Source organism: Aotus nancymaae, unplaced genomic scaffold (genome assembly GCF_030222135.1).
Source record: "Aotus nancymaae isolate 86718 unplaced genomic scaffold, 86718_ANA_hifiasm-v0.15.2.pri h1tg000007l, whole genome shotgun sequence".
Lineage (NCBI taxonomy): Eukaryota > Metazoa > Chordata > Mammalia > Primates > Aotidae > Aotus > Aotus nancymaae.
The window spans coordinates 18,106,611-18,126,846 of NW_026988418.1; the positions used below are offsets into that span (position 1 = coordinate 18,106,611).

General features: G+C 51.7%; 1 protein-coding gene across 1 annotated transcript in view; it reads left to right on the forward strand.

The window, feature by feature from the left end:
• The window catches only part of MROH7 (maestro heat like repeat family member 7), a 57,432-nt gene that overhangs the window by 31,549 nt on the left and 5,647 nt on the right, over window positions 1-20,236 (forward strand). Inside the window, 8 exon segments of the mRNA XM_064371164.1 lie at window positions 294-470; window positions 914-1,068; window positions 3,623-3,761; window positions 7,478-7,668; window positions 13,033-13,170; window positions 15,896-16,010; window positions 18,243-18,383; window positions 19,343-19,522. Coding sequence (XP_064227234.1) covers window positions 294-470; window positions 914-1,068; window positions 3,623-3,761; window positions 7,478-7,668; window positions 13,033-13,170; window positions 15,896-16,010; window positions 18,243-18,383; window positions 19,343-19,522 — 1,236 coding nt within the window.

Genomic DNA, 20,236 nt, shown 5'->3' on the forward strand with positions numbered 1-20,236 from the left:
GTGCCACAGTGCATGGACTTCCTTCTCCCTTGCGCATGTCACCCTGTGCTGTGTGCAGGGACATGCCACTCCTGCTTTTGTAGATCCTCCCTAAAGGCTCAACAGTTACCTGTTAACTGAAGTTACTCCTGCTTTTGTAGCTCCTCCCCTAAAGGTTCAACACTTACCTGTTAACTGAACACTCCTGACCCTCCCTGTTGACCTCTGCATGTGGGTGTCAGGCCGTGTTTGTGCCTCTGTGCACAAAGCTCAGGCTGCCCATCAGTGTCATGATCTCGGCATCTTTGTTTCAGGAATTTGGAGACTTCCTGGGGCCCCAGCAGGTAAAGGACCTGCTGCTGGCAGCCCTGGAAGGGCTGAAAGGCAGCTCAGAGGCTCCAGGGAAGGACTCCAGGGAGATGATGCAGCTGGCCTCTGAGGTCACGCTCAGCTGGGTGCTGGAGTGGTACCATCGCAGGGTGCTGGAGGTGGTAAGGCCTCCTGGGGGCAGGGACTGAGCTGTCACTGGGGTTTGGGAGCCCTCATGGCCTGCCTGACAGTGGGCAGGGTGGGGGCTACCGGAACCCCCTAACCTCTGGGGGAGGGAAGGGATGCTGGTGGCTGAGTTCTAGGTGCTCCCACCTTGAAGGTTTTCTCTTACCATCCCTGAAGGGACTCAGCTGACTTAGTGGCGGGTGGAGGTGGGTTTGGAGGTGGAAGGGTGTGTAGGGAAGGGTAGTAAAGAGAAACTGGCTGGCCCCCCGGGGGGTGCAGGTGCTCTGCTTGCCTCTTCCTCTCTCCCCTTTGGGCCTTTTCCCCTATTCTCTAGGCTGTCACCCGCGTCCCTCCTCCCACCTTCCTGCTGCCCCCATGCCTCCCTTGGCTTCTCCACTGGGCTGTCCACCTGCTCATGACTGCCCCTGCTGTACCCCAGATCCCAGAAATCATGCAGGGCATCTACCTGCAGCTGAGCCACATCCAGGAGCCTCGGGCCCATGAGGTGGCCCTGCTGCCCGTCTCCCTCCTGGCCAGCTCCTTCATGACTGAGGTCGTGGTGGCCCTGCTCATGTGCCCCATCCCACCGGACAGGTACCAAGTGAACGGGTTCCCAGCCACTGCATCTCACAGGATTCAAGCAGCCCTCCCAAGCTGGGGACCCCCTTCTGCCCAGATAAGCCCCTTGCCCTCCCAGATGACCCCTCTTCTGTGACCTGTGGTGCTTATGATGACCATGAAGTGCTTCCTGAGCACAGCTGCTGTCAGCACGGAGCATTCCCACAGTCTCCCATTCTCACAACATTCCCACTCTGCAGATGAGGAAACTGAGGCTTAGGGAAGTTTCTTGCCCCAGGTACTCATTGAGCAAGCACTAGGATGGAAGACTTAAACTCAGGTCTAACTACCAGCCCAGAGCTCTTTAACAGTGCCATTGAAAGGAGGGTCTGAATGTCCGTCTGAGTGTCCATCCTGACTCTGCCTCCAGCTGCTGTGTGGGTCTTGGGTAGCCCGTTTGTTCTCTCTTTCCCCCATAGGCAAAAGAAGGAAAGCATCCCTGCAATCCCACCCCAGGTGGGTGGTGATGACAGAGTCAGGCAGCCAGCGGTGCCGAGTGCCTGCTCGGGCCTGGGCCGTGTGGAAGGTGCTCCATGCTCACTGTCTTCAGGGAGTTCATGATCTGATGGGCAGAGGGGACTGTGGTCAGATAGTGAGCTCGTGGCCAGAGGAGGTCAGTCTGGCTGGCCTCAGCCTTCCAGCCCGGGAAATGCTCCCATGCCTTCTTTGAATGAGTAAAATAAGGCAGTAAGCGATCCACACCTTCGGGTGGTTGTCTGAGAGCCAAAGAACTGTGCAGAGCTGTGCAGATGGGGTGTGCTCCAATAAGGGCAGTTGGTGTCATTCACAGAAACCAAGATCAGTCAGGATGGTGAGGGCACAGCTGGCACATCCCAGTCTCTCACTTGGAAGAATTAAACGCTTTCTGGCTGCACTGCCTACCAGGGTTTTTTTTTTGTTTTTTTTTTTCCCTTGGGTCCACTAAGCAGTCAGACTTACAAGACTATTGGGGCCCCATCTGGAATCTGTCACTCAGGATACGGGACAGGGCAGTGTCAGGAGCTCCTCTTTGTGGGGGTCCTTTCAGCAGCCCCCACAGCAGGCCAGACAGAGGCGCCCAGGGCACAACACTTAAGGAGATAGTCCCGGCGCCAAGTCTGCACTTGTGTGAGCCTGAGAATGAGGCCTTCCTTAAAGCTGGCACCCTGGATGTCTCACTTTCCTCACCCTAGTCTTGGCCCTGAGTCTAGGAGCTGGTCTCTAGGGCTTCCCAGGTGAAAGCTCAGGTGTGACGGAAGGAGACCCATAGGGTGGGAATAGGAGCTGCTCTGGCTTAAGTGGCACGGGCCTCACAGGGACTAGTGTCTTTTACAACATCGTGGCTTTGCTTCCAGGGTCCCCAAAGGGACAAACCCAGTTACAAGGGTCACTGCATCCCGGGAAGCTCAATGCTATAGTGTCCCCATCAGTTCTTACAGTTAATTTATAGTTCCTCCTAGTCCAGATGTCATTTACCAGTGGAGTCATTATTACCATAAGTAATGTTGCCTAGCAACATAGTTGCCATACTGTATCAGGTTTCCAGGGGAACAGAGCTGGAAAGGGAATGGAGGGTAGAAACACTCCCGTAGAAGGGGAAAGGTGATCGGAGTGCCTGCAGGCTGGCATCAGTGGGGTGCATATGCTTCTCCTTGCCTGATGTACTGCCTTCTAAGGGGCGGGAGCAGGGGCTCCCTGATATTATGTGACAAGGGCAGGATCCTTGCCCTTGCCCCAGGCTGCTCGACCATCCTGATTCTTGCTCCTTGGTTAGAGGAATGAGCAGAGGCTTTGGAGACATCAGACCTCGCCACGTCTTGGCTCTGCAGCTCATTAGCTGTTTTATCTTGGACTGGTAATTTCACCTCTCTCTCAATTCCTCATTGGTAAAATGGGAAAAACAACACTCACCTGAGGGCTATTGTGAGAATTCAGTGATCTTGAGTATCTGGAATTCTTTTTCATATCGGTATTCTCCAAGATTTGCCTAGGGCCTGGTATACAGTAGATGCTCAGCTAATCTCTGCTGAAGTAATACATTGCATGTAAAACACTTGGCAGGATACCTGGGAAATAGGTTTTTATGGAGTTTCGCTCTTGTTGCCCAGGCTGGAGTGCACTGGCGCGATCTCGGTTCACTGCAACCTCTGCCTCCTGGGTTCAAGTGATTATCCTACCTCAGCCTCCCGAGTATCTGGGATTACAAACATGCACCACATGCCCAGCTAATTTTTTGTATTATTAGTAGAGACGGGGTTTCACCATGTTGGCCAGGCTGGTCTCAAACTCCTGCCCTCAGGTGATCCACCCACCTCGGCCTCCCAAAGTGTTGGGATTACAGGCGGGAGCCACTGTGCCCGGCTGGGAAAGAGGGTTTCTCATCCTTCTAGCCCCTGCCTCTTTGGGAGTGTTTTCTGGATCATTCCTTGCAGGTGTGCCCATGGATGTCATTTCATTGACATCTGAGCTTCCCCTTCCTGAAACCATTTGGAGGCTGGGTGAGCCCCACTGCACTGGCCACCACTAATCGACCCCATCTCTGACCTCTCAGCAATGGAGCAGATATGTGGAGGCAGCTGATACTGCACAAGCCCAGCTGTGATGTCCGAGACCTCCTGGATCTGCTCCTGGGCAGCCTGAAGGAGAAGCCCATCACCAAGAAGGGCCAGGCTTCCATCGTGCCCCTGGCGGTGAGCACCCAGTCGGCCAGCCCCTGTCGCTGCCTGTCCTGCCCTCTCCTCCTTCCTGCTGAGCTCAGCACACCCGGCCTCCAGGACCACACTCTGCCGTAACTAGTTGTGTGGCTTTGGGCAGGTGTCTGGCTCTGACTCTTGTTTGTGGTTCACTGGACAATAATGGTGTTATCTATGGTGACAGCAGCAGCCTGGGAGAGTGGAAGCAGAGTGACTTGGAGTCACAGATAGTCTAAATCCTTGTTTTGGCTGGGCATGGTGGCACATGCCTGTAATCCCAGCACTTTGGGAGGCCTAGGCAGAGGGTCACTTGAGGCCAGGAGTTTGAGGCCAGCCTGGGCAATACAGCAGGACCCCTTCTCTCTTAAAAAAAAAAAAAAACCCTGCATTACCATTTTGTGACCTAGGTAAGTCACTTCACCTCTATGAGGCTCAGTTTCTACCTATGTGAATAGAAATAGTATCTTTCTCATATGGCGACGATGAAGGTTATGTGAGATAACACATTCATTCATTTAGGTGACACAAAATGTTTAAGTACTTCTTGCTGTCACACTCCAAGCTTGATCCTGGGAACACAAAGGGAAAGGCAGCTCTGATTCAGGAAGCTGGCCGGGCCAAAGAGATAGATTTCAGTCTGCCTCTATCACCACCATGCCAGCTGGGTAACACCCCTGCTTACTTCCTGCTTCTACTCCTGCCCCTCGAATCTGTACTGCAGCCAAAAAGGATTTGACAAATGCACGTCTCCTCTTCTCAGCCCCTTTCATGGCTTTTTTTTTTTTTTTTTTTTTTTTTGAGACAGAATCTTGCTCTGTCTCCAGGCTGGAGTGCGGTGGCACAATCTCAGCTCACTGCAACCTCTGCCTCCCAGGTTCAAGCGATTCTCCTGCCTCAGCCTCCTGAGTAGCTGGGACTACAGATGTGCACCACCACGTCCAGCTGATTTTTGTATTTTTGGTAGAGACAGGGTTTCACGATGTTGGCCAGGCTGGTCTTGAACTCCTGACCTCAGGTGATCCACCCACCTTGGCCTCCCAAAGTGCTGGGATTACAGGCGTGAACCACCGCACCCGGCTCCCTTAATGGCTTTTCATTGCCCCCAAGAGTGACACAGTGCTTCTACCTGTGGTGAAGGCCCTGCATCCCTGGCCGGCCTCCCCACGCTCCATGGTCCTCTTGCTTGCTTTGCTCCAGCCTCACCGGTCTTTGTCAGAACTTCAGCCACGCTATCTTGTCACAGGGCCTTTGCACATGCTGTTTCCTCTACCTAGGATGCTCTCCACCAAGCTAACTTCTCATCCTTCGGCTCCCAACTCCAGCATCACTTCCTCAGGGAAGCCCTCCTTGATCTCCCTGACCCTGGTTAAATCTGTCCATGGTATATTTTGCTTCGCATATTTTGTATGAAGAGTTTACCCCAGTTGTGATTTGACAATCCCGTGGACCATCCTTTGGTTTATCTGTGAGACGCATGAAGACAATGCCGTCCTGCTGTGCTCACTGTGATATCCCCAGTATCTGGCATACACCTGGCACATAGTAAGCACTCAAAAATGTTTTTGTTGGGCTGATTTATTTATTCATCAAATGTTTAGTGAGCACCTCCTATACTATGTGCTAAGCATACTTGTAGGTTCTGGGGATGCAGCAGCCAGGCATTCTGGTGGAGGGAAGCAAATAAAGATACAGTAGATGAAGGAGAGGATGGTATTATCCCATTACAGAGACAGATGCTCCTGCTCAGAGACATTCCATGTCTCCCGAGGTCACATAGCTAGCAGTGGTGGTGCTAGGAATCAAACCCAGCACATCTTCTGCTTCTAAATCCTATGTTTCACCTCCGTATCTCTCTGCCTTTGTCCTCCGGTGCTGAATTCTGTGCATAAGGCACCCGCACTCCTTCCCTTGTAATTTGGGCATTCATCTTCTTCTATAATCGGTGTATGTTAGTGTATTCTTCAGTCACTCATTTGTGCTTCTTGTTCAGCAAGCATAGTTTAAGCATGGATAAATCCTGAACTCATTCTGATCTTATGACTCTAATAAATCATTTGAAGATAGAGCCAAGAGCAGAGCCGGGTGGCACATCACTAGAGACTTTTCCCTTAAACCACAGTCTGTGTTCTTTGGATGTGATCATTAGCTTTGGGCTGCTGGGAAAGTACAAGGGCTTTGAGCCCGAGAGACTCGCCTTAGCTCTGCCACTGCCTCACTATATAACCACGGTCAGTCACTTCCCCTCTCCAGCCTTGGTATTTCTATCTGTAAGATGGGCTGTAATCACTCCTGCTTTGTCTATCTTACTGTTGAGAAAAGGGAGATAGTGTGTGTGGAAGAACTTCTTAAGCTGTAAAGTACAAATTAACTGCCATTTATTGTTCTCATCCAGCCCATGTTAGGGCACTTTTCTCCAAGGAAATGTGCCAGGGATTCTTTCACTTTGCAGTTAAATGCTTTCCAGATATGAATGGAGTCTTTTTTTTTTTTTTTTTTTTTTTGAGACTGAGTCTTGCTCTATTGCCCAGGTTGTTGGAGTGCAGTGGCGCAATCTCAGCTCACCACAACCTCCGCCTCCTGGGTTCAAGTGATTCTCGTGCCTCAGCCTCCCGAGGAGCTGGGACTATAGGTGCTCGCCACCACGCCTGGCTAAGTTTTGTATTTTCAGTAGAGAAGAGGTTTTGCCATGTTGGCCAGGCTGGTCTCAAACTCCTGACCTCAAGTGATCTGCCCACCTCGGCCTCCCAAAGTGTTAGGATTACAGGCGTGAGCCACTGCACCTGGCCTGCATGGAGTCTTAATGGCACAACTCAAACCATTTATTTATAAAGCATGCTTACCGTCGCCCTCTCATTCAGGCTCTAACACACTCCTGTGGGGCTGGCTGGATGATGACCAGTGACTCCACTTTTCAGAGACCTGAGGCTCAGAGGCACCAGCAAGTGATAGAGCCGGAATGAGCCATGAGTCCTGTGACTCCAGCCCATCGTCCACCCCCCACCCCCTAGTACTGCCCTCTTGGCAGTTAGAGAGGACTTGGTGGGCCAAGTATGAGGGTGGGCCCAGGCCAGGTCCAGAGCTGGACTGGCAGGTGGAGAAGCTGCCCGTGGTCGACAGCCCTTGGGGGCAGAGCTGGCACTTGAGCCAGGCTCTCGCTCAAGGCTGGTGTTGTTTTTCTTGGGTGCTGGCCTCATGGGGACGGGGGTGAGGACAGCATAGCTTAATGGCCCAGGGCGGAGGCCAGCCTGGTGCCCCTCACATTCTGTGTGCTTGTGTTATGAATGAAGAAGAGGCAGAGCATGCCATAGCTGGTATCTGAAAACCTGGATTCAAGTTCTAACTCTGCCCCAAGCGGCTGGTGACCTTGACCTAGCAGCTTCACCCCTCTGAGTCTGTCTCCTAGCCCGCAAAATGAGAACAAGATTCTTTACCCCTCAGGTGGAAGGAATTCTTCCACAATTCTTCCCAGGTTGCATAAATATCAAAGCCCTGGACCAAAACTAAGGGTTGGACTGTTATCCTTGCTGTGGGACAGGGCCTACCCAGAGAGCCAGAGGTCTGGAGCTGTGGGGTGGAGATCCCAGCTTCCCCGGACTGGGCCAGATGACAGTAAAGACCCAGGTGCTACCTCCCAGAGAGGCAGTCCAGGCTCCAGCCAGAAGTGTTGGGAAGATGGGCTGGGACATCCCAGCAGCCTCCCCTCTACCCCTTAGGCAGCCAGTGGCCTGTGCGAGCTCCTGTCTGTCAACAGCTGCATGGGCCGTGTGCGGCGCATCTACCCCCAGCTGCTCCTGGCCCTGCTCATTCAGGTCCATTACCACATCGGCCTCAATCTGCCTGGATGCATGGCTCCTTCCAATGATGCCAAGAAGGACACACAGCCCTCTGCCTTCGTACCTGTGCGGTATGTTCTGCCGTCTCTCTTGACCCTGCTGTCCCCGGTAGTGGGAAGGACTATCCAGCCGGAGCCTCCAAAAGTCTCCAGGGCAATTGATCAATAGATTTTAGCTTTGGGACTAGAAGAGAAAACAGAAACACACTTTTATTAGAGCCAATAATTCATTCTACAACTGTTTTTGAGCACCTGCTCAGTGCATCACACACTGTGCTTAGTCTGGATCACAGGGAAGAATCAGCCCTCCCCAAGGATCTCACTCTTTAATTTTTCTTCCTTCCTCCCTAGAGATGTTATTTGTATTATGTTTGTATCCAAGGCCCAAACACTTTATTTTATTATTATTATTATTTTTTGAGATGGAGTCTTGTTCTGTCACCCAGGCTGGAGTGCAGTGGCATGATCTTGGCTCACTGCAACCTTCTGCCTCCTGGGTTCTAGCGATTCTCCTGTCTCAGCCTCCCAAGTAGCTGGGACTACAGGTGTGCACCACCATACCCAACTAATTTTTCTATATTTAGTAGAGATGGGGTTTCACCATGTTGATCAGGCTGGTCTCGAACTCCTGACCTTGTGATCCACCTGCCTCGGCCTCCCAAAGTTCTGGGATTACAGGCATGAGCCACCATGCCTGGCCATTTTTTTTCTTCTTTTTCTTGAGAAAGGATCTCACTCTGTTTCCCAGGATGGAGTGCAGTGGTGCAAACATGGCTCACTGCAGCCTTGACCTCCCAGGCTCAAGCAGTCCTCCCACCTCAGTCTCTCAAGTAGCTGGCACCACAGGCATGTGCCACCACACCTAGCTCATTAAAAAGAAAAATTTTCTTTTAGGCTGGGTGCAGTTGCTCACCCCTGTAATCCCAGCACTTTGGGAGGCTGAGGTGGACAGATTGCTTGAAGTCAGGAGTTCAAGATCAGCCTGGCCAATATGGTGAAACCCTATCTCTACTAAAAATACAAAAATTGGCCAGTTGTGGTGGTGGGCACCTGTAATGCCAGCTGCTCAGGAGGCTGAGGCAAGAGAGTCACTTGAACCTGGGAGGTAGAGGTTGCAGTGAGCTGAGATTGTAGGCATTGCACTTCAGCCTGGGTGTCACAGAGCGAGTCCATCTTAAAACTTTTTTTTTTTTTTTGGTAGAGATAGGGTCTTGCCATGTTGCCCAGGCTGGTCTCCAACTCCTAGGCTCAAGTGATCCTCCAGCCTTGGCCTCCCAAAGTGCTATATGAGCCACCACGTCTAGCCCCAAAATGTTTAATTTTTATGTAGCCAAGTTTATTGGTCTTTTCTTCTTTGACTTCTATTGTGTGTTATGTACAGAAAGGTGCATTAAGAGAGGCAGAGGGCAAGAAGTCGTGTAGGTGGGCTTGAGTCTGAAGGTCTTGGATTTAATCCTGACTTCATCACCCAGAACGTTGTATTTTGGGAAAATGAGTTTTAACTCTTGGCAGTTGGTTTCCTTGCCTGTGAAATGGGTAAATGATTCCTGCCCCATAGGTGCGCTGTGAGGTCCAGATAGGATCACATCCCAGCAAGACACCATTGCCAGCAGCAGCGTGGCCAGTTCCCCTCCCCTCCTGCTCGTGCTTGTAGGTACCGCCCTGAGAGCATCACCCAGAAAGCTTACCCAGGAAGCTGACGGGCTCTGGTGAAAACACAAGGGGGAAAAAAAGGAGGCTCTCGCGGGGAAGGAGGAACACATATGGGAAAGAGTTCTCGACCTTGGAGTGATGAAAGGTATGACCTGCCAACGCAGAGAGCGTGGCTCAGCTGAGGACATCGAGATGATGAAGGAGGGCCCGAGTATCCGCCTCACCTCGGCATCTCAGAAGCAGCCTCAGAGGCAGAAAAAGCAGAGGCATGCATGTGCCAGGCTGAAAGGGGCCAGAAAAGCCATGTGATGTAGTGGGCTAAATTGTGGCCCCCAAAAGACATGTCTGCCCAGAACCTATGACTGTGACCTTATTTGGAAAAAGGGTCTTTGCAGGTATAATTAAGGATCTCAAGATGAGGTCCTCCTGGATTAACCAAATGGGCACTGAATCCAATGCCAAGTGGCTTTATAAGGCAAAGAGAGGCCCAGACACAGGGGAGACTGGTGAAGACACAGAAAGTGAGTGATGGGGTCACAAGCCAAGGAGTGATGTGAGCCACCAGAAGCCAGAGGAGGCAAGGAAGGATTCTCCCCTGGCCTCTTCGAAGGGGTGTGGCCCAGGCTGGCACCTTGATTTTTAGATATCTGGCCTCTAGAACTTCGAAAGAATATGTTTCTGTTATTTTGAGCCACCAGGTTGTGGTGATTTGGTATGGGAAATGAATCCTCTGGGCTATGGCACCGGAGCCAATTGGCGGTGCTCCAGACTGCAGTGATGAGGTGGAATAGCTCCACCGGGCGTCAGCACACACAGGCGGTCACTTCTTCCCGAAACGAGAGGCAGACTCTGGTAATGAGTGCAACAATTATCTCTGCAAACAGCCTCAGGTTTGAAGGAGGAGGCCTGAGAGCTTGTCCTGTGAAGCCCTATTTCTGTGCCTTCCAGAAGGGTGAAACTTTCAGCAGTCCTGGGCTTTAAAGCAGCTCCAGCTGGGTGCAGTGCCCCATGCCTGTAACTCCAGCCCTCTGGAAGGCTGAGGCAGGAGAATCACTTGAGGCCAGGAGTTTGAGACCAGCCTGGGCAACATGGCGAAACTCCATCTCTCCAAAAAAATAAAAAATTAGCCAGGTGTATGGTCCCAGCTAATTGGAAGAATAAGGCAGGAGGTTCTCATGACCTCAAGAGGTCAAAGCTGCAGTGATCCCTGTTCGTGCCACTGCACTCCAGCCTGGGTGACAGAACTAGACCCTGTCTCAAAAAAAAAAAAGAAAGCAGCTCCTTGTCAGATCAATCATTGGCTCTGGCGTCCCAGTGCAGGGACAGAGGATGAATATTTCAAGGTGTCCCTTGCTCCACTCTGCTGAGAAAGCCTTTTAGAAGGATAAAATTGCAGAGTAAGTGTTTGGGGCCACCAGAGCCGCCCACCGCCCACAGCACAGCCCTCCTCCCAAGAGTTTCAACTCTATTTTTTCACCAAGCAGCACAGAGGCCGTTTGGGTTGTTTCAGGTATAACCTTGGGAGTGGGATGAGAAGGCAGGGAAGCATGGCCTGGGACCACCTTGGGGTCAGGGTGGGAGGGAGGGGAGTCCTCGGGAGGAAGGGGATCAAAAATGATCCTAGGGAACCTAGGATCACTTTTGTGAAAATAGGAAGTTGATTGAGGGAGTGAGGTGAAACGACAGAGAGGACGAACTATGAATGATGCAGTTCTGAGTTCAGAAGCTTTGGCCTAAGTACATATTCATCACACCGCACAAATGAGGCCTGGGAGGTGGGCCAAGCAGTGGCTATCTGGAACCTCTAAGTCAGGTCATTCCTTCTGAGCTCTGGAGCTCAATCTGTGCCCAAGCCAGTTTATGAGAAGGTGTCCCGAATGATGACCCTGGAGGTAGGGACACACAGGGAGAGGAGGGTGGTCCCGTCACTGGAGGAGCACGGGCAGGAGGCTCATTCTGTCTTAGCTGAAGGTGCTAATGCCCGAACTTGAAGACAACAACCTTTCTTTTTTTGAGATGGAGTTTTGCTCCTGTTGCCCAGGTTGGAGTGCAATGGCACGATCTTGGCTCACTGTAACCCTCCGCCTCCTGGGTTCAAGCGATTCTCCTGCCTCAGCCTCCCGAGTAGCTGGGATTACAGGCAGGCACCACCAAGCCTAGCTAATTTTTTGTATTTTTAGTATAGATGGGGTTTCTCCATGTTGGTTAGGCTGGTCTCAAGCTCCCAACCTCAGGCTATTGGCCCACCTTGGCCTCCCAAAGTGCTGGGATTACGGGCGTGAGCCACCGCGCCTGGCCCAGCAACCTTTCTTCTCTAAACAAAACCTGTACATCTCAGCTTCGCCATTCAGCCAGTACTTGCAGGTTTTGGGGAGAGGGAAGAGAATGGCATGGGAGAATTGGACGCCACTGGGAGCCTGCCTGTCTTTCTCTCACCCTTTTGTTTGTAACTCTGAATGCTGGAGGCATTGCCCGTAGGGGACTATCATTGACAGCACACATTTCAAAGAATAGGCACAGAGGCTGAATGATTCCAAAAGCTCTGCCCTCAGGAGAAGCTTTTATTTTCACACTGGATCAATATTTATTACAAAAGCAAAAACATGAAAATGAAGGGCAGACTTCTGAGGATTACCTGATTACTTAAGACCTTTCTTTTGAATCATGAGAGCCACCAGCTCTCAGTATCATCTGAGGTATGTCCACAAAGTGTGCCGTAAACTCTTTCAGCAAATGTTTAGGTTTCTGGAAAATTTGATTTAAATGTAAGCTCTTTTCTATACAGTGTCAGTTCTTATTTTAATAAAGTGTATATTTATTATACACTTTATTAAAGGGCGCAGTGGCAAACGTCTCTTATCCCAGCACTTTGGGAGGTGGGCAGATCACTTGAGACCAGGAGTTTGAGACCAGGTTGGCCAACATGGGGAAACCTCGTCTCTACTAAAAATACAAAAATTAGCTGGGCATGGTGGTGGGTGCCTGTAATCCCAGCTACTTGGGAGGCTGAGGGACGAGAATCTCTTGAATCTGGGAGGCGGATGTTGCAATGAGCTGAGATCATGCCACTGTACTCCAGCTTGGGTGACAGAGCGAGACTCCATCTCAAAAAAAAAAAAAGTGCGTGTGTGTGTGTGTATGTGTGTATATAAAACTACAAACCTCTGTATGATACGTCTACTTGTATAAATCACATGTAAGAACACGTAGGGCCCTGCCAGGCATAGAGTAGGATGTCAGCACCCTCCCAGGCCTTCTTAGGCTCACTCCAGAGCTTGATAAGCACTGGCCGGAGCCCCAGTCTGGTCATTTGGAGGGTCATAAAAGGTCCCCAGGGGCTGCTGCTGGGCATCCAGTTTGAGAATCACTCCTTAAGTGTCCCGAGGTAGAGAGAGACTTGGCCCAGATAGGAGACTGAGAGTGAGCAGAGAGGCTGCCTGCCCAGCCCATGGCTGATGGGGAGTGGAGGGTGAGAGGGAGGCTGATCCTGGGAACCTGGGAAAGCCCGGTTCAGCCTCTTCCTCCAGTAAACAGGCTCGGGAGGAATCTAAGGGTAAGAGCACAGCAGTCATAGGGAGGTGACTTTGCTTCTGTTTCCTCCCTGGTTCTAAAAGCTAATGATTATTTGTAAAAAGTCACCCTTTGTGGATACACTGAATGCCCCTACCTAACATGGTGGAGAACAGTTTGTCAGGCCAGATGGCAGGAGAGGCCGGGGTGGAGGGAGGTCCGGCCTGCCAGGGCCCGGGTAGGCATGAGGTCTCAGTTGTCTTGTCTTGCCAGCTGGGTGGTGAAAGTGGTGAAAACCCTGCTGCTGAGGATGGGCTGCTCTTATGAGGTCACGTTTCTGGAGGAGCAGCGTGGCTGGGAGCCCATGGAGCAGGCGGAGAGCCACCACCGCGGAGTGGCCCTGCTGGCAAGGTGAGGCCCAGGACCACCTTGGGGTTGGGGTGGGAGGGAGCAGGATGGGGACCTCAGGATCTTCAGATGGACTTGGGTTTGCATCTATCTTGGGGAAAGACCCTTTGCTCCGTCTGTCACCTCTTCTCCACAGCTGGAAGGGTGCTATCTTCCTCAGCAGGTAGACAGTGCAAATGCGAAAGATGGCACTCACTCTTCAGAGGTTCTTGGCAACTGTAGCGTGCTTAGATCATTCCCAGAGCACCTTTCCTTACTGCATTATCAGTTTAGTTCCCTTACCAATACAGAAATGGTGGTATAACCCAGTTGTTGAGGTGTGGCCGTGGAGATGGCCTGACTGCATTTGAACCCCAGCTTGCCACTTGCCAGCTGTGTGACCTGGGGCAAGTTACTTCCCTCTGAGTCTCCACTCTCCCTCAATAGCATGGAAATAATAGTCAGACCTACCTCTGAGGGTGGGGGTGAGGATTAATTAAAGTACTTGGAACAGGCCGGTCGAGGTGGCTCATGCCTGTAATCCCAGCACTTTGGGTGTTTGAAGGAGGTGGATCATCTGAGGTTAGGAGTTCAAGAGCAGCCTAGGAAACGTGGTGAAACCCCGTTTCTAACGAAAATACAAAACTTAGCCAGGTGTGGTGGCATGCACCTGTAGTCCCAGCTACTCGGGAGGCTGAGGCACGAGAATTGCTTGAACCCGGGAGGTGGAGGTTGTAGTGAACCGAGATTGCGCCATGCACTCCAGCCTGAAAAAAAAAGTACTTTGAACAGCCCCTGGCATATGGTAAGAGCTCCACACAGGCTAATTTTTTACTATAGTTATAGTCACTGATGCGGGAGGGATGATTAATACATATTTTGCACAGGAACGTGCCAAGTCTGGAGAGGAATTGTCATGTGTCACACAGGCAGGAAGTGGCAGAGCTGGGTTACCTGCTGACCCAGACCAAAGCTCTTCCCTGGGCCACGCGCAGCTTCCCATGGGGTCAAGAGGAAGCACCTTGATTCCAATGCTGTGACTCCTGCAGGAGCACCTACTTCTTAGCTCTGCACCCTGAGTGCTCCTGGTGGTGCTTTCACCAGGGTCTCAGGATATGATCACATTAGTTGAGCACTTACTATGCTCCAGGCACCATGCAGAGAGCTGTCACATGGATGATCCCATTTAATCCTCACCATGACCAATGAAATAGCACTTTCATTACCATTTATTTTTATTTATTTATTTATTTATTTATTTATTTATTTATTTATTTATGTCGAGACAGAGTCTCACTCTGTCGCCAGGCTGGAGTGCAGTGGTGCAATCTCTGCTCATTGCAACCTCTGCCTCCTGAGTTCAAGCGATTCTCCTGCCTCAGCCTCCTGAGTAGCTGGGGTTATAGGCACCCACCACCATGCCTGGCTAATTTCTGTATTTTAGTAGAGACAGGGTTTAACTATGTTGGCCAGGCTGGTCTCAAATGCCTGATCTCAGATGATCCGCCTGCCTTGGCCTCCCAAAGTATTGGGATTATAGGCGTGAGCCACGGCCCCTGGTGAAATAGTCCTATTACTATCCCAGCATTACACATGAGGAAACAGAAGCCCAGAGAAGTTATGTGTCTTTCCCCAGGTCACACAGCTATTGCTGGGGCCAGGATTTGAACCCAGCTGTCTCATTCCAGACTCTATGCATGCTTGCCAGACTGCAGTGGATTCACTGATTGATGGTGCACATTGCAGTGCTCCTCAGACTTGAGTGTGCAACAGAATCAACTGCCACGCCTGTTAAAACACTGGTTGCTGTGCCCCTGCTCTAAGAGTTCCTGCTTAGTAGGTCTAGGATGGTGCACCTGTTTTTTGAGCTGGAGTCTCACTCTGTCAGCCAGGCTGGAGTGCAGTGGCGTGATGTTGGTTCACTGCAACCTCCGCCCTCCTGGGTTCAAGTGATTCTCCTGCCTCAACCTCTCAAGTAGCTGAGATTTCAGGCATGTGCCGCCACACCTGGCTAATTTTTTTGTATTTTTAGTAGAGACGGGTTTTCACCATGTTGACCAGTCAGGTCTCAAACTCCTGACCTCAAATGATCTGCCTGCCTCAGCTTCCTGAAGTGGTCGGGTGTGAGCCAGGTGCCCGGCCTGGGATGGCGCACTTCTAAGAAGCTCCCAGCTGATGCTGATACTCTGGGTGGGTGGGGGTGGCACTTAGAGGACCACTGGCTTAGTAGAATGAATGAGGCAGCTGGAATATGAGCCCTTGGCTGGAGCTCCAGCGCTGCCATTTTCTAGCTCTGTGACCATGGGCAGTTCACACTTAGAGCCTCTGTTTCCTCGTCTATGAAATGGGGATAATAACAGTAACCTGCTTGGAAGGATCGGATGGAGTCACAATGTGAAGTGTGCCTGCTGCCTGGTGCTTGGCGAGTGGGCTTTCACATCCTCTCCTTCCTCTCTCTGCGGCCTGACGTGGTCCTGTGCGGTTGAGGGCCTTCAGCCTGTCTCTCTCACTGATGTGTGCTGTGCCCTAGGCAAATCTCTTTCCCCCTCTGGGCTTCAGTTTCTTCATCTGTAAAATGAAGCAGTTAAACTAGATGACCTCTGAGATCCCACCCAGTAGAAAATCCTGGGAACGCAGGAATCCAGGTGAACCTGGCGTACCCAGGATTTCCAGTGTCACAAGCAACCCTACCCTGCAGGTCCCCCTGAGGCTGGAGACCTGAGGAAGTGCTCCCCCTTTCCACCGCCAGGGCCATGGTGCGCTACACCTGCCAGGAGCTGTGCCGCATCCTCTACCTGCTCATCCCGCTCCTGGAGCGAGGCGACGAGAAGCACAAGATAACGGCCACTGCCTTCTTCGTGGCGGTACCAACTGGGGCAGCGGGAGTGCAATGGGGCTCCTCTCAGGCCTGGGTTCACAACACACTCATTTCTCCTATGTAAATACTACTTCATAGTTCACAAGGCCTTCCCGTAGGCGTGATTCCTCTTGACTACGAAGACCCTGTTGCTCTCCCTCCCTCCTCTCCCTGTCTCTCCACCCTTTACCCCATTCCACTCTTAACCAGACTCCCCTAGGGCCCAGGCAACCACCAACCTTTGCTGGGCACCTCTGTGTGTCAGGTGCCAGAGATATAAACATGAATTTGACTCTACTCTGCCCTCAAGGAATTCTTCGTGTGGCAGGGGACACAGAGGACACCCCAGTTATAACATGGGGATGGTGCCAGTGAATGACTTGGGCTATGATGGGGCCTTCCAGGCTGTGGTGGGGAGACAAGTGACTTGAGGGAGGGAGGGAAGGATCAGGGAGGAAGGGCTTCCTGGAGGAAGTGGCATCTCAGCTGAGTGTGTGTTAGGGAGGTGCTGGGGAGAAATGAGTCAGGAGAAGTTGGTAGTGACAGACCCAGAAGAGAGAGATGTGCTAATAATAATGGCTAATATTTATTGAGCACTTACTATCTTCCAAGCATGTTCTAAGAGCTTTACACACATTGATTCATTTTGTCTCATACTAATCCTATGACTCAGATACTATTCCATGCCCCATTTTAGAGAAAAAAACCTGAGGCATTGATTTAAGAAACTTTCCCAAGACCACACAGCTTGTAAGTGGCAGATCCAGGATTCAAAGCCAGACGTTTGGGCTCTAAAACCCTCCCCTTTCCTTTTAGTTTTCAAAAACTTGTGGTAAAATGTACATAATGTAAATTTGCCACTTTAACCAGGTGTCCAGTTCTATGACATTAATACATTCATATTCTTTTTTTTTTTTTTTTTTGAGATGGAGTTTCGCTCATTACCCAGGCTGGAGTGCAATGGCGCGATCTCGGCTCACCGCAACCTCCGCCTCCTGGGTTCAGGCAATTCTCCTGCCTCAGCCTCCTGAGTGGCTGGAATTACAGGCACGCGCCACCACGCTGGGCTAATTTTTGTAGTTTTAGTAGAGATGGGGTTTCCCCATGTTGGCCGGGCTGGTCTTGAACTCCTGACCTCAGGTGATCCACCCACCTCAGCCTCTCAAAGTGCTGGGATTACAGGTGTGAGCCACCTCGACTGGTCTCTTTTTCTTTCTTTCTTTTTTGGGGTGAAGTCTCGCTCTGTCACCCAGGCTGGAGTGCAGTGGTGTGATCTTGGCTCACTGCAACCTCCACCTCCTGGGTTCAAGCGATTCTCCTGCCTCAGGCTCCCAGGTAGCTGGGGTGCATGCCACCATGCCTGGCTAATTTTTGTGTTTTTAGTAGAGACGTGGGTTTCACTATGTTGCCCAGGCTGGTCTCGAACTCCAGACCTCAAGTGACCCACCCACCTCAGCCTCCTGAGTAGCTGGGATTATAGGCATGTGCCACCGCACCGGGCCTGAGCCAAGTTTCCTGTTGGACCTGAACTCACGCAGCATGCAGTCCTTGAGTACATACTCCACACCAGAGTTGATGTTAGCTAACAGGGACCCGAGGAGGAACAATTCGGGTTTTGTCCTCGGGGAAGCCCTCTGTTGAATAGGGAAGGTGGATGGAGGCACCGAAGGTTTCCAGGTGTCACCTCAGGAGGAAGTCCAGGGCACTGAGGGGCCCAGGGAAGGAGGCAGTCAGCCTAAATGAGGCCAGGGGCAAAGTCAAGCCTAGCTTGAAGGCTCTGAGTTTTGGATGGAGCCCTGCGAGGTGGCGGGGTCAGAGTAGAGGTGGGCATCCCAGCAGAAGGGCATTTTGCTAGCACAGAAGGGGTGGAACAGCCTGAGTGATTCAGGGAATGGGACAGCTTGGTTGGAAACTGGCTGGCTGGTGGTGAGGGTGTGGGCTGCAGGGTGGGCATGCTGCTGTGAATGAGGCCAAGGGGCAGGCAGGGGCCTGATGGGAAAGGCAACAAGAGGGAGTCACAGGGGCTCGGAGCTGGAGAGTGACACGCTAGGCTTTGCCACATGGTGCTGATGGACATCAGACGGAGACTTCTAGCAATCTGTTGGTTGTTGGTTTTCCAAGTCTGAAGCTCCAGGCAGAGCTGAGCCTGGTTATCCAATGTGCACTCCCAGTACATGGGAGGCCAGGGGGCTGCCCTGCCCCCCTCAGCCTGGGGAGTAATGACCCTTTGCTCCCTCAGCTCCTCCAGATGGAGCAGGTGCGCCGGATCCCTGAGGAGTACTCTCTGGGGCGGATGGCAGAAGGCCTGAGCCACCATGACCCCATCATGAAGGTGCTGTCCATCCGAGGCCTGGGCATCCTGGCACGCAGGACTGAGAAGGTGAGTGGGAGGCAGAGGAAAGCCTGGCCTAGCCAGGCACCGGGCTGAAGAAAGAACAAAGCTTGTCCATCATATTCCCTCAGAAGCCTGCAGCTGGGATCAGAGACCATTTCTAGCTCAGCCTCAGTTGCCCCATCAGTAAAATATATATCCTTTAAAAATCTATATATTTTATTCCTTTTGAATAATTTCTAATCTAGGTTTTTCACAATGATTCTAAAGGCAGTGTGTATACGAAGGGCAAAGGGTGGCACAAATACTCCTATTTTTTTTGAGATGGTGTTTTGCTCTTGTTGCCCAGGCTGGCGTGCAATGGAGTGATCTCGGCTCACCACAACCTCCCCAGGTTCAAGTTATTCTCCTGCCTCAGCCTCCCAAGTAGCTGGGATTACAGGCATGCGCCCCAGACCCAGCTAATTTTTTGTATTTTTAGTAGAGACAGGGTTTCTCCATATTGGTCAGGCTGGTCTCGAACCCGACCTCAGGTGATCAACCTGCCTTGGCCTCCCAAAATGCTGGGATTAGAGGCATGAGCCAACAGCCAAGTATTCCTCTTTTACAGATCAGGAAACTGAGGCCCAGATTGTTGGTGCATCATTAGCATTTTCAAAAGTGCTTTGTTTTTCTCTACCAGGCACTGTTACAGCTCATGATGTGGCTGCTATGAAAGGACAGGACGTAGACTCAAAACTAACAACCCAGCATGGCATTTACCTAGAGCCAAGGAAGGGGGTAGACAGCAAAGGGCCTCAGGGGTCCTGGCCAAGGAGGCAGTGAGGCCAAAGAGGGCTTCGAGGAGCAGCAAGAGGTTGGATGAGGGTATTCCAGGCCGGTGGAATAGGCTAAGGCCTCGGAGTGGGGATTGGGCCACCAAGTTCGTTTCAGTGAAGCAGAGGCTGGGTCTCTTCCTACTTGCTAGCCTAGGTAGGAGCCCCATCCCAAATGCTCCTGCCCCACAGACTGCCAAGGTGCAGGCCCTCCTGCCCTCCATGGTGAAGGGCCTGAAGAATGTGGATGGGATGCTGGTGGTGGAAGCGATCCACAGCCTCAAGGCCATCTTCAAGGGGTGGGACCGGAAGCTGATGGACAACATGGTCTATGTGGAGATGCTGCAGATCCTGCTGCTGCTCTTCAGCGACGTGAGGATCCCACAGAGTGAAGGGGCGGGAGGGATCGAGAGGGGTCCTCTACTACCTCAGTGGCTGCAATGCCTCCTATGCTCCCATCGGGACCTGGGCAGGGTTGGGGCAGCCCACGGGGGAGGCACTTTGTCCCAGCTGGGACACATCTTTTTGTAAAGTGTCCTTATTCTAACTGGTTCTGACGGAGGAAGCTCTTCTTTCATAATCAAGTCTCCCAAGAGAGGGTCATTTTATTGTGACTAGTTCATCTAGAGGGGGTACTTTTTTTTTTTGAGACAGGGTCTTGCTCTGTCACCCAGGCTGGAGTACAGTGGCAAGATCCCAGCTCGACCTCCCTGGCTCAAGCAATTTTCCCACCTCAGCCTCTTGAGTAGCTGGGACTGTGGGCATGCACTACCATGCCCAGCTAATTTTGTATTTTTTGTAGAGATGGGGGTCTCCCTATGTTGCCCAAGCTGGTCTTGAACTCCTGGACTCACATGATCCTCCTGCCTTGGCCTTCCAAAGTGCTGGGATTATAGGCATGAGCCACAGCAGCTGGCCAGTTTTTTTTAACCAGTCCTAGCAGAGGAGGGAAGGGAGGCATTTTCCTACTTAGCACTCAGGCGCCTTTTAGGTTAGTGGGGGCCTGGCTGGGAAGATTGTGGAGAGCTCCAGACCTAGTCTTGTGTGAGGGGAACAATGGCTCTGGATCAGCTGTACTGAGTGGCC